The sequence below is a fragment of the Fonsecaea pedrosoi genome, assembly GCF_000835455.1.
Source record: "Fonsecaea pedrosoi CBS 271.37 unplaced genomic scaffold supercont1.4, whole genome shotgun sequence".
Taxonomy (NCBI): Eukaryota; Fungi; Ascomycota; class Eurotiomycetes; order Chaetothyriales; family Herpotrichiellaceae; genus Fonsecaea; species Fonsecaea pedrosoi.
This window is the reverse complement of record NW_013550612.1, coordinates 1400957-1426769: the sequence shown is the minus strand read 5'-3', so window position 1 is coordinate 1426769 and position 25813 is coordinate 1400957. Positions and strand designations below refer to the sequence as shown.

The following is a 25813-nucleotide window of genomic DNA, read 5'->3' as shown; positions in this document are numbered from 1 at the left end:
CAAGCAGTTGTATCCAAATACCTGTCCGTGCAAGTAGAGGCGGTGAGCGGCTCTGTGAACGTCCGGAGGAAATTGTATGCTATTTCATTCAATGGCACATGCAAAGACTCTCGCAGACAGGCAGAGAGGTCACAACCGCAGTGGTTGACGTTCAGGGAATTGGCCCAGTGGATGTCAAGTCAGAGACGACGCCGCAAGTCGATAGCGTGGCTCGACCAAGACGGATCACGGGTTTGGGGTAACAACTTTGCCGACTGATGAAGAGAGATGAGGTCGTGGAGAGATATCAGGATCAGGAATTGTCAGGGCGGATGTTAGAGGAGTCGTAGTGAGTGGGAATACTCATGGTCTCAACTCAAGAGGGAGTAGATGACGAGATGGGGACGGGTTGATGTCGGAGCCAGTAGCCTGCCTTGCCTGCCCGCAGCAGCAGCGTATCTCCAACTAAACTATAACTGGGCACCCACTGAGCGGCGAAACTAATATAAGTAATCCACCCTACTGCGCAGGTAGCAGGTAGCCCTTTGGCCAGTGTTTCTAGGCTCTCAAGCTCTCCTCACCTGGCCCAGGTGCCCAGGCAGCCCACCGCACCTAGACTATGTGAACCACCTGATCTACTCTTCCAAGGTCACTCGTTAACACCGACACTGGTGACCAACCATTCCAGCACCCAAACTACTTACCTGCACCTGCCAGGCCGGTTTCACACCATCCCACGTTCGTTCCCCTTCCTTTCAAGCTTTGGAGCCTGACAACATGATGCACCAAGATAAGACGCTGCGTTCACATTCTAGGAACCATGGTTCCCTGTCCTGCGCGCAAACAAATTGGGCCCCTTCTTGCCTCTTAACGAGTCCGCAGACAACCCTCCACGATGATTGATATTTTGCCATGTGGCAACTCCGCCAGGTTGATGTGGTGCCCGGCGTTGGCAGCAGCGTTCAAGGCTGGCAGACGCTGCTGTGGGTGGGGTTGGGGTCATTGGTTGGAGCTGGGAGCTGGCAGCTGCAGGGGAAGCCTCGGCCAATATGACGGGGCATTGGGTCAGATTCGAAAGCGAGAGATCAGGTATCAAGGTCCTATGCGAGAGTCAATCACAGACATCTTCGGCGAGTGTCGGTGGGATATCGAAGTGTACCAGGTATATACAGGTCGTCAGTAGATAGGTCATCTTCCTCCGCAACCAAGGAATGCTTCCAAGACAGTATCTTCACTACTACATTCCCAGCGTCGGCGAAACTTTGAAGCGCAACTCACCAGGTGTGCCTGCAACTTATTCGCAGCAGCCTACCCCGACCCCCCGAAATTCAAAAGTGCACCTAAACAGCTTCCCGCAGAAGATGATTTCATATGCTTGGATTTGGTCGCCCTCGCCTCAAACGTAAAAAGTCGGTGATTGAATTTATAACTGGCAAGAGTATTGACGACCTTGCTACTGTATCGGATCTTAAGTACCTTCACCTGCAGCTTGGCCTCCCCGATCTTATCGAGGACGATTTAGACGAGGGAGAGCTTGCGGGTCCCAGCTCCGACAACAGCTCTTCCATCTTTGCCTTTCCACAACCACTCCAGACCCTACACACAACTGCTCGCACATACAGAAGGATGCCCGCTTCAAAGGAGAGTGGTATCGGCGATGACCACCAGAATGGAACTGTCTTTTCCGTCTCTGGTCCGGTCATTGTCGCCGAGAACATGATCGGGGTCGCCATGTACGAGCTCTGTAAGGTCGGCCATGATGCACTGGTGGGCGAAGTCATTCGCATAGAGGCCGACAAGGCGACGATTCAGGTCTACGAGGAGACTGGTATGTCAGCGCCCGTCCCAACTGACTCTGGTGCCCTTCATTGACTGTGCTATAGCTGGTGTCACCGTTGGAGATCCTGTCCTGCGAACTGGCAAACCTTTATCCGTCGAGCTCGGCCCTGGTCTCATGGAAACAATCTACGACGGAATCCAGAGACCGCTCAAGACCATTGCTGGCAATACAAACAGCATCTACATCCCCCGCGGCATTTCCGTTCCTTCTCTGGATAGAGAGAAAAAATGGCCCTTCACCCCCACCATGAAGGAAGGAGATCATATCAGTGGTGGTGATGTCTGGGGTAAAGTGGTTGAGAACAGTCTGGTCAACGAACACAGAATTCTCTTACCCCCAAGGGCCAGAGGCACAATCAAGAAGATTGCCCCTAAGGGTGACTACACTGTCGACGAGCCTCTGCTTACGGTCGAGTTCAATGGCGAGACCAAAGAATACCCAATGATGCACTCATGGCCCGTCCGGGTTCCTCGACCTGTCAACGAACGTCTACAGGCCGATTCGCCTTTCATTGTCGGGCAACGAGTCCTCGACGCCCTCTTCCCTTCAGTCCAAGGAGGCACTGTGTGCATTCCTGGTGCATTTGGCTGCGGTAAAACTGTCATTTCCCAGTCCGTTTCCAAATTCTCCAACAGTGATATCATCGTCTATGTTGGGTAAGTTGCTCTCTTCCTTTGAGGGATACATCTACTGACGAAAATTCACAGTTGTTTCGCTGCTGGCACGCCTGTCATGATGGCTGATGGGACTAACATGAACATCGAAGACATCACTGTCGGCGATTCTGTAATGGGAAAGGATGGTAAAGCTCGCGTCATCAAAGCTCTTCCCCGAGGTGAGGAGACCATGTACGAAATCGGTATCAAGACACAGCATCAGAACGAGACATTCCGAGAAGTCTCGTATACCTGCAACGCCATGCATCTTTTGGTCCTTCAGACTCCCCAACGTGTCAACATCGTCGATCATCACCTCGAAGGCAAGATGCAATCCAGTGTGTCCTTCTTTGCTTTTGATACTCGCCAAGCAGCTACTGAAGATGGCGTCAATGTCGTCCGCGAATTGAAGCAATACACGAAGTCCTTCCAACACGACTCTCATGGCGGCAGCGAAAGGGCTCGCAGCCTCGCTGAGGACTTTGCTGCCAGTATACCACGCGATGATTTCCACTGGGCTATCGAAGCGCGCGACATTGATTACGTCGATGTTCATGTCCGCGAGGCGACCCAGCAGCTCATCTCCCCCGTCTTCCTCCAAAACGAGACGCTCAACTCCCGCCTTGCCCAGAAGGGCTTCGATGGCCATCTCGCCCCTCAGATGGCCTATCTTCTTGGATCCTGGGTCGGGAATGGCCATCACGCAGATTCGAGGATGTCGGTCGATCCAGAAGACGCAGAGTTAGTTGACCGCCTCGAAGAGTACGGCAAGATGTTTGACTTGGAGTCTGAACTGGTCACCTTCGCCCCTGGCAAAAGAACGGTTTTGGGTGAAATCAATGTCAATCATTCTCGACCGGCCAACTCTATCTCCGCTGCACTTGAAGTTGCTAAGAATCTCGGATTCAACTTTCACGAGGGCGATGACCTAGCTGTCGAGCTTCGAGGTAAAGGCATGAATACCAGCTCGACCAAGGGACTGAACACCAACAATGTCTTCTGGGACATGGTTCTAGCCACTGGTGTCCGTGGTTCCTCCGATGACCAGCTCAAAATGGTCCCGCTCTGGCTTTCTTCCGAGTCTTTCGAAGTTAGGGAGCATTTCCTAGCAGGTTTGATCGACTCTCAAGGGCAGGTCGAGCTCAACGATCGCGAGCAGAGTGCAACTGTAAAGACCGTCTACCCAGCGGTTTGCGAGGGACTCGTTCGTGTCGCTCGCTCCCTCGGCTTGTGCGTCAGCGTCTCCACTGGAGAGGAGAAGGCCTTCTGTGTTTACATGACTGCCACTGGAATCCTTGAATCAGTCCTGAGCAAATGTGCTCTCTCAAGCAACAGAACTGCCGCCCCAACAAGTGTTGAGCGCAAGGCCCAACCCGTCTACTTCGATGTCGTCAAGAAACCAGCTGCTCCCTACTATGGCATCACTTTGCCCGACGATTCCGACCATCAATTCCTCCTGGGTAACTTGATGCTCGTGCACAACTGTGGCGAAAGAGGCAATGAGATGGCCGAAGTCCTGATGGACTTCCCCGAACTATCCATCACCATCGACGGTCGCAAGGAGCCCATCATGAAGCGAACTTGTTTGATTGCCAATACTTCCAACATGCCCGTCGCAGCTCGCGAGGCTTCCATCTACACCGGAATTACAGTAGCTGAATATTTCCGCGATCAGGGCAAGGCGGTAGCGATGATGGCGGACTCATCCTCTCGATGGGCTGAAGCGCTACGTGAGATCTCTGGGCGACTGGGAGAGATGCCTGCGGATCAAGGTTTCCCGGCGTATCTGTCTGCGAAGCTGGCCTCGTTCTATGAACGTGCAGGTGCTGCCACCGCTCTAGGCTCTCCTGAACGCAATGGTAGTATCTCCATTGTCGGGGCCGTGTCACCGCCGGGAGGAGATTTCTCTGATCCAGTCACGTCTGCCACATTGGGTATCGTCCAAGTCTTTTGGGGGCTCGACAAGAAACTCGCACAGAGGAAACACTTCCCTAGCGTCAATACCTCTCTGTCATACAGCAAGTACACTAACATTCTCGATAAATTCTACGCCAAAGACCACCCTGAGTTCCCTCGTCTGAGGGACCGCATCAAAGAACTCCTCACAAACTCCGAAGACCTCGACCAAGTTGTCCAACTTGTGGGTAAATCGGCCCTTGGCGACTCAGACAAGATCATTCTCGACGTCGCGGCCATGCTCAAAGACGACTTCCTTCAACAAAACGGATACAGTGACTACGATCAATTCTGTCCCCTCTGGAAGACTGAATACATGATGAAGGCGTTTATGCAGTTCCACGACGAGGCACAAAAAGCCGTCAGCAGTGGACTGAGCTGGGCGAAAGTAAGGGAGGCCACGTCGGAGATCCAGCATGGCTTGAGAAGCATGAAGTTCGAGCTGCCGGATGATCAGGAGGAAGTCAGTGGCAAGTATGACCGATTGTTACAGCAGATGAGCGAGAAATTTGCGAGTGTCAGCGATGAGTAAAGGGGTAGGAGCGGAGTTGGTGGATGTGATTGATGGTCAAGCGGCTCCATAAGTTTGGGGACAGATCTTGAGTGGCTGAACAAGTAGAGGTCGATGCTCTTGACGCTCGTATACATATTAGAGACTGGCACTGGAGGTTCGGTTGGGTTCAAACCGGGTGTAATGTCGACGACGAGGCGGCTACACTCGATTCAAGCGGCTACTTCGGCACGGAACAGCAACAATTATGTTTTCACATTCAATCAAGAGTCAAAAATTAAGATTGTCCTTGCGATTGTTGCAATTCACACCGAAATCACTCCTTGGCCGGGAAGCCTTGCGAGGCTGCGCCTTTCCCTTTTTGGTATCTGCCTGCCCGCTGCGTTTTGTGACCACATGTTTTATAGCTTTGCAGAGCAACTCTTGTTTCATTTCATGCTCTTTCCCTGCTCAACTACGTTTGCGTACATATCGCTGTTTGCTGGCACTGGTGTCTCTAGATGATGGTCAGAGATATCTCGAGCGCCTTGGGTCCTAGTGACATCTGCTGACGATCCGCCGTGGTTGCCTCGCTAATTCCAGTGATCGCTATCAACCATATCTGAGGCAGAAAGTCCCGGTATCTCCAGATTACCACATCATGCCGGCCGAATTGCCCGGATACTATTTCGATGCCGAAAAGAACCGTTACTTCAAAATCCAGCCAAATCACGTAGCTCCATCGGGTTCGAAGTACAGTCGTCAGGCGGTCAGAACCGAGAAGATAATCAGGAAAGCCCAACAGCAGGATGAACTTCAACACCAGTTGAAGCTTACCCAGACGGTGACGCGGTCGAGACTCTTGCAGCATCCTCTGCTGGTATTTGACAGACGACTAGGCAATATGCGGAAGACTGCTGGAGCACTGGTGTCGGAATACTACGCCGCTCAACTCACGGATACAATAGCCTTTAGTGACTTCCCGCCACGCTCGAAGCTGAGGGGAGACTACCTGAACGAAAACATGCTGATTTCTGGGTGCTTTTCTATCGAGGAAGCTTCAGGCACCTTGTTTACAGATTGTATCTTGAGTACGGGGATCAGGGCGGCTTCTCGAACGCACATGTATGGTTTTCACCTGGGATCGCAACTTGACGTGGCGGAGCAAGAACTGGTAGACTCTTCAAAATGGCCCATCCCGCGAAACTATGAACAGAGCGCACTGTACACGCCCAGAAATGCCGAGGACATTGGAGACGCAATTAGGACCCAGCATATCCTTTCCATGGGGTCAGGCCTGGTCCTTTGGTCCGAGTACTGCACTGCATATGCATCCCCTGCGGAGGCGATGGTCAAGGTGGGAGCATGTGGTTCCGGCCCATTTGCGGACAGACACAGCATGATTCACCAAGCGTCACTGGTACGCACCGTACGGAACCTGGCTGCACAGCCGGGCAGGTACACGGCGGCGGTGGCGACGGAGCGCGGTGTATACCTCATGGACCTTTCGCATACGAGCTACCCGCTCATAGAATACCCGATGGGCACAAATGAGCTGCTGAGGGCGACCTTCAAGGACCACAACGTCATCATGGGCGGTGCGCGTTCAGGAAAACTGCTGTTGTGCGACATCCGGGCACCGCCGCCGTCGACCAAGGGCGGCCGAACGACGGCGACGCGGCTCCAACACTCAGACGCCGTCACCAACCTCGCAGCGCTCCCTGACGGCAACCGGATCCTGATCAGCGGCCAGCGCAGTGTGAAGATCTACGATCTGCGCTTCGCGCCGCCACCGACCCTGAAGAGCCACTTGCCCCGGGCAAACACGTACAAAGCAAGCCCCGCCGTGCTGACCTTCAACGTCCCTGAAACCCACCAGCACAGCTGGTACGGCGTGAGCTTCGCGTACGATCCGGAGCTCAACATCGTGCTGCGCACCTCGACCGACGGCTACAAGAACAACTGCGTCGCCCTCTGGTCGGCCAGCACGGGCCGCATGCTCCCGGGTCCGCTGAACAACCACCGCTTCGAGTCCTCCGTCGCCTGTGTCGCCATCGCCCGCGTCAGGGACGGCCCAAAGAGCATCTTCGTCTCCTGCGACGGGGTCATTACCGAATGGACCCCGCAGGGCACGGGCGTGGAAGACGGCCAGGACTGAGGCGTCACCTCGAACCTGGTCATCTCTTGTCAATACACAACGTGTTACAAAGGAATTGGCCAAAGATGCTCCATGAGGAAGTGCACGCCTTTCGCAGATCGGAGGCGGCGACGCGGGGAGCAATGTGCCCCTACTGTTACCCATGGGATATCGAGCGGAGCGGAGGGACGAATTACGGGTACTTGCTTGCAGGGTCCCTAGATTTTCTCCGTGGATGGTGGTGACAAGATGTCTGTGGCACTACGAGTCTGGGTCTATCTCGTACTCACTAACTCCCATCCCCCACACGTGTCCCATATTCACAACCCATTCTCTACCTACGTTGACCCGCCACTTCTCGTCTCCTGCGTCGTCACCCGTCCCTCCAGCCCCAGTCGCCGCGCCGGATCCAGACGACCGTACAACGAGTCTGAGTCTTTCCAACTCTCCAAGCTCACGGTATATCCGATCGCTCACGCCACGACCTGGCCGATTGGGGATACCTTGGGGGTGGATCGCACGCAGGATCGCGACGAGCCTCTCAAGTGTGAATGGCCGTGGCATGCCCAGATTCGCCCCTGCGGCAAGCAAAGACTTGTTGCGCGATTTGGTGGGGGTTGTGGCGTCCTTTGTTGGCGTCCCGCTCGGGGTAGATGTTGTTTTCCTCTTTGTCGGCGTCTGCCTCAGTCTGCGAATTTTCTTGCTGATCGAGCTGGACGTGGCGCTTAAGCGGGAGAAGAGCAGGATATCATGTTTAGGTAGCGTATGGCTTGCGAGGTAGGCTGAGAGGAGGACAAGGGTCGGGAAACGCTTCAGGAGGGATGGCCGCGTTATAGAAGAAGAAGATGATGATGTTTGTGATAGCCACGGTTTTGAGGCGGATTCTCTCGATGCTGCAGATTTGCTCGAGTCTAACGGGGTCCTTGGAAACGTGTTATGCAACGCATCCTCTCCCTCTGATCGAAACAGACCACGATTCCGCACCAGTAATCTCGCAAAGTCCCACGATTTGGCTCTCGCCGGTGGTTCCTCGCCAGACACGATGGGCTCGATGAACCGCGGCCACAGCCTCTCACAGGCCAGCCGGAAGGTGTCTATGGATGTCGACGACGTCGAGGATATCAGGGTGTCGTACACCGTCACCGCGAACTGGGCGTATATCTTCGACAGGAGCGCGGCGTGCTGCTGCTGGTCGGTCTCGGTGGTGGAGGTGGAAGTGCCTGACGACGAGGCTAAGGCTGAGTGCGAGAGTGAAGGCGTGGTCGGTTGGGCAGAGACGATGATCGAGATGGCTTCGGAGCGTGTGTAGGGCGGGAAGTGGACGCACGGCACCCCGGTCTTGTGCAGGTTGAGAGGTCGCGGGGAGCTCGAGGTCAGTATGACTGAAAACCCAGGGATCTGTCAGACAGGGCATCAAGTTAGCTTGAGGTGTAACTCGCTCGCTCGCTCAATAAATCACTCATCCAAGAACTCGTTTGTAAGTTCGTCTTTAACATACCACATCTCCCAGCCGTGCCAATGCAGGGAGCAGTGTTGGGCCCGGTTGTCTCAGCGCATCCGCGTCCTCAATCACCGCCACGAACTTGTTCTTCTGGTTGCTCTTCGAGTCCACCACGACCCGTTCGAACAGCCTGCGCAAGTTCCCCACCAGTGCGTTGATGCTGTCCGTCCTGTCGAACTGCTGTCCCGTCTGGTTCTCCTGTCCCTGTCCCTGTTCCCGTCCCAAGGCCGCGACGCACACCGCAAAGATCTTGGACAGCAGGTGCCGCTGCGAGAGACACTCCCTACTCTTGACGATTCCGTGCGGAATTTCTCTCCATCTCAGCACTTCGACAATGGCTGTGGTCTTGCTTGTGCTTTCGAGGCCGTAAGCGACGAGGACGGAAGGGCTGGGGAAGATATCCTGCGTTAGGTCTCTCGAGTCAGAAAGTTGATCTCGCCCTTGGATCGAATCCTACATTTATTTGCGACGAGGACAAGTTCAGTTCAACTCACATTGTAGTATGTTGCAAGTTCTTGGATCTGCGGCTTCCGGCAAGGACATTTCTGCAGGATCGAATGTAGTGATAAAGCCACCATAGTCTCTGGCAACTGTGATAGGGTGGTGCTGCGTCGAGTCGTCTTCCTGTCGAATGTTCGCCTCAAGTCTACCGAGCACTTTGAGCGCGTCGTGAATCTGTACGCGCTTCCCCACACATTAAGGAGGTGAGGAGAGGCACTGGTGGTACAAGTCTGTCAGTGCCGCAGCCGCCGCAAAAGGGCCTGAGCACAGCAGCTCGTAGACTACATGGTTCATTCATTTCTACGAAGCTGCTGGTAGCTACTGTTATCGTTCATCGCCACGGTGTGCAGTACAAATCAAGGGTGACCACATTCAACCGTCGCACGAAACCCTCCTAAAGCTATGCACACTCTAAAAGGACCAGGATTTCGTCTAAGATACAATTGCTTCTAGCTATCGAGTCTAGTCTCTGTTTGATGGTACAGGCTCTGCATTCCCTTGAGAAAGACATAGCCAAAATGAGACCTTGGCTGTGTTGAGTACATAGACCATTCCTCCACGGCATCACAGTCAGGCATCCATTGCTTTCCAAAATGAGCAATACCATCTCTGTGTAGAAATGAAACATTTCGCCAGTTCCCAGTCAATGCTCGTGAATACAAGACGATGGTGTCGGTACCATGCTTGCTTGAATGACACATGTGTTTTTTTTTTTTTTTTGGTATTTTCCCAATCAAGTTTTTTGTCCAGAAATGCACACGAAAGAAATATCTCCTAACCCTCCCAACTTGCATACCCGTGGGACAGAAAAGAAAAGGGTAACCAAGCCATCATTCATGCAAGAGCTCTAGGTTTTTTCCAAAACTCGCCATGAGTCTTCGATCTCCTGCCAGACTGATGCTGGACCAATGAATAGCCTTTTTTTGAGCATAATACAGGTGAGGGCCGTGGAATGTTTGTGTCGTTAAGAATTCGAACGCTTTTTTTGGTGGTGTCGATTGGTACAGTCGTAAGAAAAAGCACGCATGAAGATGAGGCGACGCAGGCCACAGATCTAGGAATGCGTTTGCAGAAAGGAATCTTCAAATTTTCATCATTTCGTGACTCGTAAGCGTGTCGAGAGTCTCGGTGCCGGAGCCAAATCATCAGATGACATTGTTGGGACCGCCAACTGAACCATTGATGAAGCCAGCATAACCGTTTGGCCCGAGATCATTGCCGTAATTGTGGGCGTTGTACATGTTGCCAGTTGAATCCATCAAACCATAGGTATTTCCATTAGCAGTGACATTGTTTGAAATATCAGCAGAACCATAGGTGTCGGCAGTGCGAATGCCGTTGAAGCCGCCACCCACAATCTGAACATTGCGGCGGCCGTTCGCGCGGCCAGTGTTGAAACTTGCGAGGATATTATCATTAGCAGGCGCGTTGCCACGACCTGGCACATCGTTACCAAGAATCTTGCTGGCGATTCGTCGGCCGTGAGGAGTTTGCTTGATGAGGGGAAGAATAGGACGAATGGCATCAACGAGACGCATCTTGGTGGTAGGATCCGCATACTCCATGGCGGTCTGGACCACGTAGTTGGCGAAGGAATCGCGGAGCATTTTCTCAAGCTCATTCCCCATCAGCATCTCTTCGATCATGGCTCTCTTGGTGTCCGTGTCGGCAGTGCGCAAGCACTTTTCAATGACATTGGAGCTGAATTTTTGCTTCGACAAGGCTGGAACCCGGCCATAGAAATTTTCACACAGCGGCTTCGTGAACGCAGCTTCATCCAGATCGAGAATGTACTGCACAACGTAATTTCCAAATGGGTCCTGGACGAGGTCAAAGGCACAGTGGGTGATCCTGGCGATGAGCTGAGCCCGCTGAAAGCCCTGAGCGTGATCGATGCAGCGCTGCAGCACACAGCATCCGTGACGATGAGTGCCAACAATGACACAGAAGTTGCCAACTGCATCATAGATGAACTGAGAACGTTCGGCGCCTAGACGAGTGAGGCATTTCTGGACCACGTGGTTGCCATTCAAGTCCTGGACCAGCTCGACAACACGGGGAGACAGTGCTTGGATGATGGTATCGACTTGGGATGGAGTATGAACGAATTCAATCATCTTCTGTAGGGCACGGGTTCCGTGTTGGTTAAGAGCAATAGTCGCCAGAGCTGGTGCAGCAGTGTTGATCAAAGTGGTTCGCTGCTCCTCGTTACAATGTTCGAACAACTTCTGGCAGAGGTAGTTGCCGAAGGGATCAGTCATCAGTTCGATGATATGAGGACAAGTTTCCACAAAGATGGCTTGGATATGCTCCTCGTTGCCGTCTTCAAGTTTGCGCTGGAGGTAGCGACATCCATGTTGGTCCTTGCAGAGCTCATACAGATTTCCTCGGTAAGACTCGAGAGGAACATTGTTGAATCGAGCTTCATCACCGTGGTTGCGACGACCAGTGCCAGAACGCTGCGGGCCGGAATACGTATTGCTCACACCATAGATCCCCTGAGCCTGGCCAAAGGGCTGGACGGTTCCGGCAGCGGGGGCCTGGGGATTCATCTGGTTGACGTTGAAGGTTTGCATATTGTACATGTAGGGTTGCGGAGGTGGGTACGTCGAGGTTGGGCTCGCCAAGGCCATCACGTTGGAATCTGAGGTACTGGTGAAAGATGTGCTGAATGGCGCTGCACTGGCGTGCAAGCTTGACAGCGGGGCTGTAGAGGACATGACTTTGTCTTCTAGCTTGACAGATCCGTTGGCAACTTCTCGACTCTGACGGTTGTTGACTGCGTTAGCAGGAATGCGTCCCAAACTGACGTTGTGGTTATGAAACTGTTGCTCAGCCTGAGTCTTGGGAGGCGTGGGAGCTGTGTCCAAAGTCAGCGACTTCTTGACTGTTGGGACGTCGTTGGTTGAATAAGAAGTTTGGAGAGATGTGGGCCGAGAGACGGTCAAATTTGCAGGGATAGGGGCAGAATCTTCAAAGGTGACTCCGAGTGAATGACGCTGAGACTTGCGACGCGTCAGATCTGCTGGACGGTCTGCAGGTGGGCTGCTGAGGTTGAGATTGGCAAGAACAGGTCTGTACATGGAAGAGTCTGTATGAGGCATGCTCTGATGGGCTGGTCTGTAGCGAGATCCAAGAGTCCAGTCAAGATCCGGCGTCTTGGAATTTGCGAGATCCAAAGCAGCTGAGTTTGCAGAAAGCTTTGATAAAGAGTGAGCTCATGCCTGGAAGAGCAGTGAGGTGAATAACATACCTTGAGGCCGTCACTGGTCAACGTTGGGAACGTGTCGTCACCCTCAAGCTGCGCAAAGGCCTTTGCAATAGGGGAAGTCAAGTCAAGTGGGTGCAGTTTATCATCGTCTTCGTCAAAGAGAAAGCTGGTGGTGTTTGCAAGACCAAATGAATTGGCACCAGTGCCACCGACACTGAGGCGTTGGGGATGACGACTGCTGTTGACTGGCATAGAGAAGCGATTTAACCTGGAGGTCAAAGAGGTTAGAGGCTTGTTCTCCTTAATAATGACAAAGAGCAGTGAGGTAGATAGGCGATGAGTTGAATGGATCAAAAAGTAGCGTGATTTGTCGCCAAGCGGTGAAGCGAGGTGAGATGAAAAAGTGAAGCCTTATTCACGTGCTTCTGGGAAGACTATTACAGGAGAAGGTAGACCAGGGGAAGGTGAGGATGAACTGAAACTTCCAGTCAACTTACGTAGCAGCAGCTCGAGTGGTAGGCAAGTCCTCGGGATAATATTCGTCCTCATCAGACCCTCGTCGAGATCCGGGCACTGATTTCGCAGATGGTTTCTGAGCTTGACTGTAAATGCCGTTCCCCGATAGCCGATTTGCTGGGGGTGAGGTGACTTGAGAGCTAGATTGAGAGACTCGCTTGCTGAGACCTGGGGGTGAAATGATACTGTTCATAGACAGTCTGCTAGAGCGCGAGAACCGATTGCTGAAACCACTTTCCGCATACTCAGGAGGGGTGGTGGGCTCGCTGACAGGTCCGTTGAGGCTGATTCGATTCATACGGGTAGAGATCCGCTCAAGGTCTTGAGTAGAGGCTCCCATCTGAAGGCTCCGTTCTTGTAGCTCCAGGAGCCGCAACTGCTCCTCCGCCTTACGCTTCGCATTCTGAATATCATCGTACATTTGTTTGTTCTTCGCCTGTTGTGGATCGTTGTCAGCCATGATGATAACCAGAAGTTTTGCGTTCAAGGAAAAGAGATGTGTAAAAGTTGTTGGATAGTGTAAATTGTAGAAGAGATCGTGACAAACGAAGGATCATGGTTTTGCCAGCGGTGTTTAGAAGATCTGAGACCAAAATTCACTTCACAACCAGGACTTGGCTCCACAATGTCCTATTGTTTCCTTTCTCAAACATCACAGCCTGACATCACACTAAGCGTTGTACAGAAAAGGTGACATACCGCCGCTGAATTCATGGACGTATATTGCTGACCAAACGGTCTGGCCACAGGCATCTTACTCGAGTCTGTTGTGAAGCGACGTTGGAGGCTTGCACGGGCATCGTTGGACGAAGAGTGCATGTTTGAGAAGAATGGATTTTGTTCTCGTGTAGAAGAGCCATTCGAACTGTATGGGCTCTCGGCGTCCGGGGACCGCAGGCTGGGAAAGCGCAGTTCTTCCATACGTCCACTAAGTGTGTTCGGGAAAGCCATGCTCGACGACTACATGTACAATAGAGCTGTTAGCAAACTCGATGCATCGACTTTCCGGACCCAGATGATTCGTGAGGCTGACCCTCGAGGGGTAGGGCTCAGGTCGGGGGGGGGGGGGGGGGGGGGGGGGGGGGGGGGGGGGGGGGGGGGGGGGGGGGGGGGGGGGGGGGGGGGGGACTGGCTGAACGGATTTAAAAATGACAGGTCGGCACGCGTTTTGCTCGAGGCGTGTGAAATGCGTACGTACCTGGAATGGAGCAAGGCCGACACTCCGAACTCTGACGGTTCAGCAGACGGTGGTACTCAGTATAGGAACGAACAGAGACTTGTGAGGCGATCCCCCGCAAAGGTGCGCGTTGTCCCCCAGATAACAAAAAGGGAGTGGGAAAATAGATGCAGCCAACGCTGCGTGCGCCGCGAGAAGGAGCACGGCAGTCGAGATATGCTATAAAGACAGTAATAGGAAAATGCAGATTGCAAGGAAAGAAAAGAATATTGATACAAGCGTGCAAGAGGTCAAGTAGGAAGAAGGCACCTCAGAAACGGGATTCGAATCTGGAGAGTGCTAGAGTAGCAGTGGAGGTTGGATTCGACTCTTGGGGGGCTTTTTGGTGGTGCGCATTTAGGCAAGCGCCAGAGCCCAGCGTGGGTACTGGCGCTCGATGGGTAGCGGCCTAGACGAGGTTGTTAGCTTGACCTGGCACCTGCCTGCAGCGTGGGTATTCTGGCTAGGGGACTTGCCTCTGCCACTACTGGTGCTTTTCCTCTGGTTAGCCGTGGGACTAATCCATCGACTGACCAGGGTCAGAGTCGAAGACCAGGACAGCCAGGTCGAACGGTCGAAATTCGACCTTTGTTGCCGTTTCTCTTGTTGGGGTTCTCTAGGTGGCTCGGTGGTACCGACTCCGGTATCCTTGGGTGCCCTCTCGAAGTGCTTTGTCCGCCTCTTTTCACACCTGCCCTCTTCAATGAACACCAGGCACCCAATTAAGGGTTGTTGAATTATGTACTGGAGTAGATAGAGTTCTCCGTCTGCAGGTTACTGCAACTTGGCTGGTCAGCCTATTCGTTTACAGGCAAGTCCCCTGATGCATACTCGTATCTCACTGCGCACAAACCCTTGGGTGGGCTCTTGTTGAGCAGTTTCCCCTCGGCAGCCGCGAGCCAGGGACCAGAAGCGAGAAAGTGACGAACAGTGACCAGGTCAAAGCCTGCAAGGAAGATACGTCCTTCTCCATCAGACCTTGCGGGCAGTGGACAGGGCCACTCAGGATGGAATTGGCTGCTGCAGGATAAGCAATGGGTGGCCACGCACGGGGCGAGTGAGAAATCTTTTCTTTGCTCATCAGAATGGCGACGCAACTCAGGTCTGCGCCAATAGGGTCAATTCTTGTATGTGCATCAACAGTGTCGGCACGGTGGCTCAAGCCTTCGCTCACTTTGATGCATCCATGCTCTCTGCTCGTCAGACAAGTAGATTGTGTGGGGAAGACACTTGGACCCGGGAGGCGTTATTTGGCTCCCCCAATCCCATGAGCCATGGTCTATCCAGGGCAAAAGGCGGTCAAGCGGGAGAAATGAGGGTGTCTCCGCCGAGCAGCAAACCCCCGACCAAGTTTTCATCGTGGGCCTTGCTTCAGAGACAGTGACACCAGGAATGGAATGGAATCCATCCGCTGGCCGAGGTTTGTTAGTACAGTACATACCAAGTACATCTTCGTATGTAGGTACCTCTGTGAACCGCCGTGTGTGACAGCTCTCAAGTGTTTCTAAAGTTCTGTGCCCGAGCGATACTTTGGTCTCGTATATCGGTTCAGTGTCCACTCTCTTTTTGATCGGCATGGCGCAATGTTCCAATTCTGGCCCTGCTTTGACCACCGGAGTGTCACTTTGAACCCCACAGCCCTGGCGCCTGCCTGGATACATTCAGAGAGTAGGTCATCTCATCTTTCCGCAATTTTGGTATCTTCAGCGTAAAGGCCATTGACAGACGCATGACCCGAGGGCAGACAGCTCGTGAGAACCAAAGACGTGGACGTTTGCATTCAGGAGTCGGCCCGACGTCAAACGCACCGGTGCTTAACATATGTACCTCTAGTTTGGTACCGGCATGCTGTGACCTTTTAGGAGCATCACCAAGGCCGGGAATCCTGGTCCGGGCTCTAGAAGCAGTGAATGGCATATTGAGCCTGCTTCCGAGATGTATACCTCAGCAGCCTGCCAAAGACGGTGCTACGGAATGAGGTTTCCTGCCCAAGCTAATGCTCGCACCGTATTGTGGTGATCCTCTATAGGACCACAAGCGACAAGCATGAAAAAAGTTGAAAGGCCCCGTCTTCTGTAAGCGACTATGAAGTGGGCTAACGATGTGGCCACTTCATATTGCAAATCACTCCTTAACGCATTGTTGAAAGCACCCCGGCAGTATGCCCAATCAGCCATAGCGCAAGTGGTTCAAGTATCGCGCACGCTCGAGCAGACTCCAAGCTAGAGCTTCGTTAGGTTTGACGCAAGTGCTGAACCGGGATCGAATCTGATTGAGGGATAAGACCATCAACGGGAAGCACGCCACAGACCCGCTGGCCAGCTGTACAAGTGAATCCCCTGCATGAAAAGAATGAAAAAGAGGCCATTGACCAGAAAAGCCCCCACACTCGCTGGTGCAGACCTTGAGAGTGAAGGCGTCCACGGCGTCCCCAAGAGCAAATCATTCTCCTTGTTGGGCATTCGCATCCGTGCTCTGGCCAACGTCGGAATCTCGGGCCATTGTGTGTTTCAGACTGGCAGGGTCATCCCATGAATGGATAGTAAAGGAGGGGAAGTTTGCTTAGAGACTTTCAGGAACTTAGGTACAACATGGCGTTCATCCAATGGAATAGCCCCTGGTGCTGATTGTGTGGGAAATTGTCTTTGATCGCAGACGCTCGGCGCACTTTCCACACTTGAGCGTGACCCCTCCTTTCACCGCCCTGGCCTCGCTTAGTCATTCATCCTGCGGCAGAATTGATTCACGAAAAAAGTTGCCCACCTCGACGGATTATTCGTTTGAGCCTCGCAATATTGCATTTACCAAATCGTCCGCAGTGTGGGATCTCTCGCTGTAACACAAAGCCATGCAAGGCTTTCCTGTGGACCGTTCATCCTCCGATTTTGCTCTCCCCTGACGAGCAATGCCACCCAAGAGAAAGACCGATGGCGCGCTCGGTGCGCCATTACACGGCGCTCGAAAACCCATCCCAAAGGTAAACTGGACTTGCTCCTGTTCGCTAAGGAGGAATTTGACAGAGACAGACTCCCGCAGTGCGCAAAGCATCTGCTACAGATGGGGCGCCACTCGACGAGCGTGCCGCCCAAGACTCATTACCCGGGCAGACCCTGAAGGAAAACCCTAAGACTGGAAGACAGTCCCGAAGACCTCATCACCATGCAGACAGCTTCGATGCGGCGCTGGAACCTTTCTACTATGATAAATCCCTGACCGATCCTATCGATACTGCACGAGACAAATGGAACTTGCTCCCAGCTTTCCTGAAAGTGAAAGGGCTGGTCAAACAACATGTGGACTCATTCAATCACTTTGTTGACGTCGAGTTGAAAAAGATCATCGATGCTGAACCGATCATTACAAGCGACATTGACCCAAGATTCTACGTCAAATATGAAAACATTTACATTGGAAAGCCCTGCAGGAATGATGAGATGGAAAAATTCCAACTGAAAGAATTCAGGGAATCGACCGTCACCCCAAACGAGTGTCGTCTGCGCGATCTTACATATGCAGCTCCAATCTTGGTCGATATCCGATATACAAAGACCAGAGATGCATGGCGTCACAAGGCAGTACCAATCGGGCGCTTGCCAGTGATGTTGCGGAGTAACAAATGCGTTCTCGCCAACAAGTCGGAAGCCGAGATGTGCGCCATGGATGAATGCCCCCTGGACCCTGGAGGTTATTTCATTGTCAACGGCACTGAGAAGGTGATTCTAGTCCAGGAACAGCTCAGCAAGAACCGCATCATCGTCGAAGCCGATACTAAGAAAGACCTCATCACTGCCTCGGTCACTAGCTCCACCCATGCGAGAAAGTCAAAGAGCTATATCGTCCTCAGGAAGGACCTCTTGTATATGAAACACAACATTCTCAAGGAGGACATACCCATTTGTGTCCTGTTGAAGGCAATGGGCGTTTCCTCGGATATGGACATGATGAATATTGTTGCTGGCCTCGATAGGAATCTACAAGACGACTTTGCCATCAATTTTGAAGAAACGATCAAAACACAAATCCACACGCAACAACAGGCTTTAGAATACATCGGAGCACGCCTCAAGATTACTGCAAAGTCGACTCCCTTCGGACAAGCTCGCAGAAATTTTGTTCAGGAAGCTGTCGAGGCCATCAGTTCCGTCTTCATAGCTCATGTCCCGATCGAGGATCTCAACTTCAGACCCAAGGCCCTTTACGTAGCCCATATGGCACGTCGTGCCCTGATGGCAAAGCGAAACCCGGGCTTAGTCGATGATCGAGATTACGTGGGCAACAAGCGGCTGGAGTTGGCTGGACAATTGCTGTCTCTTCTCTTTGAGGACTTGTTCAAAAAGTTCAATTACGACGTCAAGCAGAAAATCGACAAAGAATTGAGGAAACAGAATAAAACCGCCTTGGTAGACCCTGTCAGGATCATGGTTGGAGCACAAGGCAATATCACTCAAGGCATGAACAGAGCAATCGCAACGGGCAATTGGAACTTGAAGCGATTTCGCATGGACAGAGCTGGTGTCACCCACTTGCTCAGTCGACTGAGCTTCATCGCCTCCCTCGGCATGATGACCCGCATATCGAGTCAATTCGAGAAGACACGCAAAGTCAGCGGCCCGCGGGCCCTCCAACCATCATCTTTCGGCATGCTTTGTCCTGCAGATACGCCTGAAGGTGAAGCTTGTGGTCTGGTGAAGAACCTAGCTTTGATGACACACATCACCACAGATGACGAAGAGGCACCGATCAAACGACTCATCTTTATGCTAGGTGCTGAAGACATAGTCACCGTCGGAGGATCCGAACTCTACTCTCCTGGTTCGTACCTCGTGCTGTTGAACGGTACTCCTGTAGCCGCCACTCGGCAACCCTCCCACTTTCTTTCTTCGTTTCGACGGCTCCGCAGATCAGGACGAATCTCCGAGTTCGTGTCCATTTTCATCAACCATCACCACAACACAATCCAAGTGGCAACAGATGAAGGTCGGATATGCCGGCCCTTGATCATCGTCGAGGATAAGAAATCCAAGGTCACCAAGCGGTACTTGAAGTCCCTCAGGCAGGGTTCAATGGACTTTGACGACTTCCTCGCCCGCGGTCTTGTTGAGTATCTGGACGTCAACGAGGAGAATGATAGCAATATCGCCATGTATGAATCTGATATCAACGCAACGACTACCCACTTGGAGATTGAACCTTTTACGATCCTCGGAGCCGTTGCGGGGCTGATTCCGTATCCTCATCACAACCAGTCGCCTCGAAATACCTATCAGTGCGCTATGGGAAAACAAGCTATCGGGTTCATTGCTAACAACCAGTTCTTGAGGATTGATACATTACTTTATCTTATGGTCTATCCTCAGAAACCCCTAGTGAAGACCAGGACTATCGAACTGGTGAAATACGACAAACTCCCAGCTGGCCAAAACGCGACGGTGGCCGTCATGTCATATAGCGGGTACGATATCGAAGATGCCCTCGTCCTCAACAAAGCATCGGTTGACCGCGGCTTTGGCCGCTGCCAGGTTCTTCGGAAGTATCCTGTCAGCATCAAGACTTATGCGAATGAGACAAGCGACATGGTCTACCCACCCACCAAGAATAGTGACGGCACCGTAGCCAAGGGTCATGCTCTGCTTGATTCAGATGGTGTCGCGTCTGTCGGTGAAAAAGTCAGTAGCGGCGAGATCTACGTCAACAAATATGTCCCCAGGAACGCCAACTCTTCAGGCTTGTCAGAGAATGGCTCCGATAGTCCTCGCACTTTTGGAATGGATCCACAACCACAGAAATATCGTCTTCCAGACCCGAGTTATATTGACAAAGTCATGGTGACCGAAGCTGAACCTGGCCATCAAATTATCAAAGTGCAAACGCGGCAGACACGGGTCCCTGAAGTCGGCGACAAATTCTCTTCCAGACACGGGCAGAAAGGTGTGGTGGGAATTATTGCCGAGCAAGTCGACATGCCCTTCTCAGATCTTGGTATCACGCCGGACATTATCATGAACCCTCACGGTTTCCCCTCTCGAATGACAGTTGGTAAAATGTTGGAGCTTGTCTCTGGAAAAGCTGGTATTCTCAAAGGAAAATTCGAGTACGGCACCGCATTTGGTGGTAGCAAGCTCGAAGATATGTCAAGAGCCCTGATTGAAGCAGGCTACAGTTACGATGGCAAGGATTACCTCACCTCTGGAATTACTGGTGAACCCCTCCCTGCTTACGTCTTTACTGGACCCATCTACTATCAGAAACTCAAGCATATGGTTCAAGACAAGATGCATAGTCGTTCTCGTGGCCCGCGAGCCATTCTGACACGCCAACCTACAGAAGGACGTTCTAGAGACGGAGGTCTGCGATTGGGAGAAATGGAACGTGACTGCCTCATCGCATATGGCGCGTCACAACTACTTCGCGAGCGCTTAATGTTATCAAGCGACCAACATCAAGTGGACGTCTGTGAGAACTGTGGCTTCATGGCCTTTGCACGATGGTGTCAGCGGTGCAGCAAAGCAGGCGAGTCGGGATCGAACGTGGTCAGAATGACTCTGCCATACGCATTCAAGCTCTTGCTGAATGAACTTGGGAGCATGAATGTCAATACGAGATTGATTGTGTCCGATGAGTTTCCTGCCGACGGCTCGAGGCGGGCATGAAAGGGAATCGAGGGTTAAAATGGGCACGAAGTGGACGGAATTCCTGGAGCAGAACCCCCCGGGGGGGGGGGAGGAGGGGGGGGGTTGGTGGCACATATGCATAGCGGTGGTGTCCTTGATCACAGACCAAGGCAGACTTGAGGATTTGTGACAGCATACTTTGCGGCATACTTTACGGAATGTCTTTCGTCCATGTTACGTGCAGGGCATCAGCGACGGCGCTTTATTGTTTGCTTCGAATTTCCATGGACTCTTCTGTCTAAACAACGCCTCGCTAGTTGGCGACCAGCCCTTGTGTTACTGGCATGTGAAATGAATGAGAGGATACCCGACCGGCACTTGTCATTGTTCTTGTAGGAAAAAAACGAAAAGCCAACGACTCAGATAGAAAAGCATTACTCAACCACACTTCTTAAGTATCCTACATGTTCTTTTTTCCGGTAATCTGGAAAAACTTAACATGACTGTTGACCGTGTATGTCTAGTCTGTCAAAATGAGATTTCCTACGGTATAAAGTTGATCGATACACACATAGCGAATGCAATCTGGCTCTTTAACTGTTGTCAACTCAACTCAACTAAGACTACCCCCATCATAACCACCGCAACCACCGAAGTTCACTCTCAGAAGCTAAGCCACGAGATGGCGGGGAAAATAAACATTACTCACCCCTTCTGTCTTCTGGAATGCACCGTTGGCCACTCGATGCTCGTCTTCGTCTTCATCTTTGTCCATTCTGTCTCTCTGCCTTGGAGTGTCGTGTCGTATTGTGTTGTTTCTCGTCGACTTGCCTGCCCCCCCGTGTGCCGTGAGTCTCAGGCCCGACTCAGCCTCAAGGTCCTTGACTTACTTGTGTCGTTGTCTCTAGCCTCACGGAGCTATGACCAGGTTTCCATTCTGTACAGCGAACTGGGGTTTTTTGGGTTTTTGCTGGGCTCTCTTCGTGCCCTGACCCTGGCCCTGGCCCTGGGGGTTCCCGCCGCCGCCGCCGCCGTTGTTGTTGTTGTTGTTGTCATTGTCATCACTGGAATCGTCGCTGTCGTGACTACTGCCGTTGCTCGATGGGGGCGGCGGCGGCTGCGGCGCCCGGGCAGCGACGGCCGCGTTGTCGAGCCCGTTGAACCAGCGGTCGTGCGGGTTGCGCTGGCTGTACAGGGTCTTCCAGTTGGCCGTGGACCACCCGGCAGGGAAGCCGCCGTACTTTGCCGCGGGCAGTTTCAGCATGGGCTCGTCCGGGTCGGTGAAGGCGTGCTCGATCAGGCCGCGGAACTCCTTGCGCGAGGGCTGAAAACCCGCGTCTCCGAGGGGCATGTCGTTGATCTCGTGGCCGCGGTAGTAGACCTTGGGCGGGTAGTTGCCGTGGCGTTTGGCGCGCTTGATGGCGAGGCGGAGACCGCGGCGCGTCTGGTCCATGAGCTCGAGCTGCGACGGGCGGTTCGCCGGGTCCGGGTCCAGGCACCTCCGGATCAGGTGTCGGAGCCGGCTGCTGTAGACGCCCGGCGTTTTGGTGTGGACGTGCGAGATCTGGTGGTTCCCGTTCCGCCGGTATCTTTCGAGTGTCTTGGCTCGGATCTGGCTGAGGTGTTTGGGGCTGCCTCGGAGTGTCACGAGATCGAATATGGTCTGTCCGGCGCCGTAGATCTAAAAGAAAAACAGGGTGGATATATCAGCAAAATGTGTCTCTCTCTTAAGATGTCTAACAACGGTTCTCGCTACCACAGACCACCCAAAGAAGGGACGGCATCTGCCAGGATCGGTTCCGCAGCTGAGATAAAAGACCAAACTTACATTCAATGCGTGATCAAAGATCACATCACCACCAGAACCAAAGTTGTCTGTCTCACGTTCCTGCGCAGCTCCGTACCAATCCTGAGGCCGACGTATGGCATCGTGAGTCCTGACCCAGCCGCCGTCTGGCGGGATCTCCCAGTTCGAACCGAAATGTGCTTGTTCCTGCATCGTGTCCTTGTCAGCGTAGCCCAGGTTTCTGGATCACGATTCATGACATATCTAGGGAAGGAGGGGCAAGCAAAAGGGACAAGGGAAGAAGATAGAAACGCTTTGCTTACCGTTGGCTTGTGGGAACGGGTGCCACGCCACCACGTTTCAGTTGGGTTCCACACTCGCAGTTCTTCCGAGTCGTGATAAGCCGAGTACAAGGATAGGCCGTAGTCATTCAACAGAACGGACGGGTACTCCTCGCCTCCGTGCGGATATCCCAGGAGCACATTGTCTGGTTTCCAATCCAGGTGAAGGCAGAACAAGTCTTCCAGGTGCACAATCTCGAGGTACTCCTCTTTGATGGCTCTGCTGTCGTACGGGGGAGCATCCCGAAGAGCCTCGCACGCCTTTGCCAGGGAATGAAAGAGGTGCCAGATGAAAACCTCGGGGAGATAGGTGTCCCAGCATCGGTAAAGGCGGGAGAGGCGATACAGACTGCCGTAGGGACAGTATTCCAGATAAAACCGGTATCGACCTGTCCGCCCGCGACGGTCGTCACAAATGAACTTGTATTCGCGCAGTTGCGGTGAGACACCAGGATATTGAGAGTTGATGTCCCTGTGGATGACGGCCTCGGTCAGCTGTCTCGGATACGCGGCAGGGTCGGCTTCAGTGGCCTCGACGTTGGTGGTAGCTTCGTTGTACTTGGATTGCTTCAGGATAAGCTCGTCAACAATCTGATTTTGGTCATTTCGTTTCTGCCACAGGCCGACTATGCCATATCCGCCTCTTCCAATCAGTCTGACGGGACCCCACTCCGCATCGTCCGCTTCGTCTTGCTCAAAGTAGAGCCATTTGCGAAGGAAGGACTCCTCTTCCGGTACCTGGCCAAAGGCGCCTCGCTGTTTTCGATCGTCGTACCATGCCTGGTCAAAGTCCTGAGGTACTTGTCGCTCTGCGTCGACTCTGGGATGGTATCTGATGATGTAGTCATCGCCGTCACCGAAGTCGAATTCCTCGAAGGGCTGACCGTCCAAGCGCTTGCCTTGTTCAGGCATGATGTGAGGACGAAATATACTCTCAATCAGAAAGGTAAGCAAGCTGAGTGGTCTTTGGGGCTTGGGGCTGAACGTGAGAGAGCGATCCCTTGACTGTCAATGATGGAGAAAGGTCGCCAGGTGCAGGTGGTATTACGATTAAAGTAGAACCTGAACGCATCCAAAACACAAATACAATGAACAAAGGAGATGTGACCATCCAGACCATGAATGAAAGATGCATTTAGCCCGTGCATCTCGATAAAGAAGTTCGTGGTGCTGCTGCTGCTGCTGCTGAACGAGGACTTTACCACGCAAAGTCTGACTGACGAAGCTGTTTTTCACCACTTGTTTGCCATTGCCATTGCCTGAGAAGCCATGGCGGACACATAGCAAAAGAATCGTGAGAGATCATCGTTCCTAGCGATGCAGTATGCAGTGTGTCCGCCCAAGGAAGAAGTCGAAGCAATGTCCACGGACACAAAGAGTTGGTTGTTTGATTCTGTCCGTCCATGTCAAAGAAACACAGTTGCTGCATTGAGCCTAGTTGATTTATTGAGCTTGGCTCTTATGTAATCCAACCTCTCGGATGCGGCGATCTGCCTCCGGACTTACCATGATGGGTAACCCGCGACGGAAGTTGATCGCCGATACCGAAGCCCCACGTCCCCTCAATGATCAAGGCTTATTCCCTTTGTTCCTGTACTACTACCGACATCAGTGCCATTGAGGGGTTGAATGCTCAAGCAGACTCGTTCGCTCTAAGATCCTTTCCTTTCTAACTAACACGACAGACCAAAGTAACTACTAACCCAAGAAAGACAGACTTCTCAACATGGCGATCGAAGGCGTCCCGAAAGAAATGCTTGCGGTGCAAATCGTAGAGGTAAGTCCAGGACGTGGCTGTAAGCAAAATCAATGAACCACTATCTACCAGAGGCAAGAAGCTGATATGAGGTGACTGTGGGTGGCATCAGTTCAACAAACCGTATACGATCCATAAAGTTCCCACCCCTTCAAGCCTCAAACCGTACGAAATCCTGCTCAAGACGGTCGTCGCATCGTTATGCCACACGGACGGTATGGTAGTTGCCGGGAAATTCCCGACGAAATTGCCCTGCACCGCATCACACGAAGGCACAGGCATCGTCGTTGCCGTCGGTGATCAAGTCACCAATTTCAAAAAGGGCGATCGTGTCATGTCTGGTCTCCCACGGGCCCCGTGTGGGAAGTGCTTCAACTGCCAGGGTCCAAATGATTGGCATCAGTACTGTGAGCACATCGAGGGCCACATTGGTGTCTTCGTGGACGGCGCTTTCAGTGAGTATCACGTCGTGGACAGCCGGACGAGTTGTCATATTCCGGACAAAGTGAGCTTTGCAAGTGCAGCACCCCTCGCTTGCGCCGGGTGTACCATATATCGTGCAATCATCGTGGCCGAGGTTCCAGAGGGGGGTTGGTTAGGCATCGTGGGTGCCGGTGGCGGGCTGGGCCACCTGGGCATTCAGTTCGCCCTGGCCAAAGGGTTCAATGTCGTTGCCGTCGATGCCAGAGACGAAGGGCTCGAGCTGTGCAAAAAAGCGGGCGCAAAGCACATTTTCGACGCGCGCGAGGGCAAGGAGAAGGTCGTGGAGCAGGTGCAGAAGCTCACAGGTGGCCCGGGCGTCCACGCTTCGATCAACGTGTCGGAACACGAAACCTCGGCCGACACGGCCTGTGCCATCACGAGGATGCATGGAACCATGGTGCAGACTGCACAGCCGGACCGGTGGGTGTACCCTCGCTACAAGTGAACACAACGGCGCTGACTTCCAGGGCAGGGTCTGCGTGGCCTTCCAGGAATTGATTTTCCGAGACATTCGCATCAAGGGGACATTGATCGCCGGACAGGAATACAGCCAGCAAATGCTGAACGACGCGGCCAAGTACGGAATCAAGGTCGAAACGAATCTCTTTTACGGGTTGGAGGAAGTCCCTAAGATGGTAGAGCTGGCTCACTCGGGAAAGATGAAGGGCAAGGCTGTTTGCGTTGTCGACAAGGCCGAGTTTGAAAAGGAGAAGCTTTAAAGCGTCCTCAAGATGTAGGAAGTATGGCGAGTGTTGGTATGGTCCACGTCGGAATGCCATAACGATTCTAGCGGAGACGAACGGTCCTGGATGGTTCGCGGTCTGATCTTCGCG

At 52.8% G+C, this 25813-nt stretch overlaps 7 protein-coding genes across 7 annotated transcripts; 4 read left to right on the top strand and 3 right to left on the bottom strand.

Moving 5' to 3' along the window:
- Positions 1–1350: 1350 nt before the first annotated feature.
- On the top strand, positions 1351–4963 carry Z517_06303 (V-type proton ATPase catalytic subunit A; the record flags this gene model as incomplete). The annotated part of the gene is made up of 3 exons (XM_013428043.1): positions 1351–1807; positions 1863–2475; positions 2527–4963. 3 exons carry the CDS (start codon positions 1351–1353, stop codon positions 4961–4963), a joined length of 3507 nt encoding a protein of 1168 aa, XP_013283497.1.
- A 619-nt stretch (positions 4964–5582) lies between these two features.
- Z517_06302 (uncharacterized protein) lies at positions 5583–7079 on the top strand (the record flags this gene model as incomplete). The annotated part of the gene is made up of 1 exon (XM_013428042.1): positions 5583–7079. The coding sequence occupies one exon, from the start codon at positions 5583–5585 to the stop codon at positions 7077–7079; it is 1497 nt and encodes a 498-aa protein (XP_013283496.1).
- A 240-nt stretch (positions 7080–7319) lies between these two features.
- On the bottom strand, positions 7320–9137 carry Z517_06301 (uncharacterized protein; the record flags this gene model as incomplete). The annotated part of the gene is made up of 3 exons (XM_013428041.1): positions 7320–8456; positions 8557–9012; positions 9054–9137. 3 exons carry the CDS (start codon positions 9135–9137, stop codon positions 7320–7322), a joined length of 1677 nt encoding a protein of 558 aa, XP_013283495.1.
- Positions 9138–10205: 1068 nt separating this feature from the next.
- Positions 10206–13738, bottom strand: Z517_06300 (uncharacterized protein; the record flags this gene model as incomplete). Its single annotated transcript, XM_013428040.1, has 4 exons — positions 10206–12260; positions 12314–12539; positions 12769–13223; positions 13487–13738. The coding sequence occupies 4 exons, from the start codon at positions 13736–13738 to the stop codon at positions 10206–10208; spliced, it is 2988 nt and encodes a 995-aa protein (XP_013283494.1).
- Positions 13739–16908: 3170 nt separating this feature from the next.
- On the top strand, positions 16909–20653 carry Z517_06299 (uncharacterized protein; the record flags this gene model as incomplete). Its single annotated transcript, XM_013428039.1, has 2 exons — positions 16909–16980; positions 17030–20653. 2 exons carry the CDS (start codon positions 16909–16911, stop codon positions 20651–20653), a joined length of 3696 nt encoding a protein of 1231 aa, XP_013283493.1.
- Positions 20654–21524: 871 nt separating this feature from the next.
- On the bottom strand, positions 21525–23653 carry Z517_06298 (uncharacterized protein; the record flags this gene model as incomplete). Its single annotated transcript, XM_013428038.1, has 3 exons — positions 21525–22295; positions 22443–22607; positions 22724–23653. The coding sequence occupies 3 exons, from the start codon at positions 23651–23653 to the stop codon at positions 21525–21527; spliced, it is 1866 nt and encodes a 621-aa protein (XP_013283492.1).
- Positions 23654–24467: 814 nt separating this feature from the next.
- Z517_06297 (uncharacterized protein) lies at positions 24468–25699 on the top strand (the record flags this gene model as incomplete). The annotated part of the gene is made up of 3 exons (XM_013428037.1): positions 24468–24518; positions 24610–25400; positions 25453–25699. The coding sequence occupies 3 exons, from the start codon at positions 24468–24470 to the stop codon at positions 25697–25699; spliced, it is 1089 nt and encodes a 362-aa protein (XP_013283491.1).
- Positions 25700–25813: the final 114 nt, after the last annotated feature.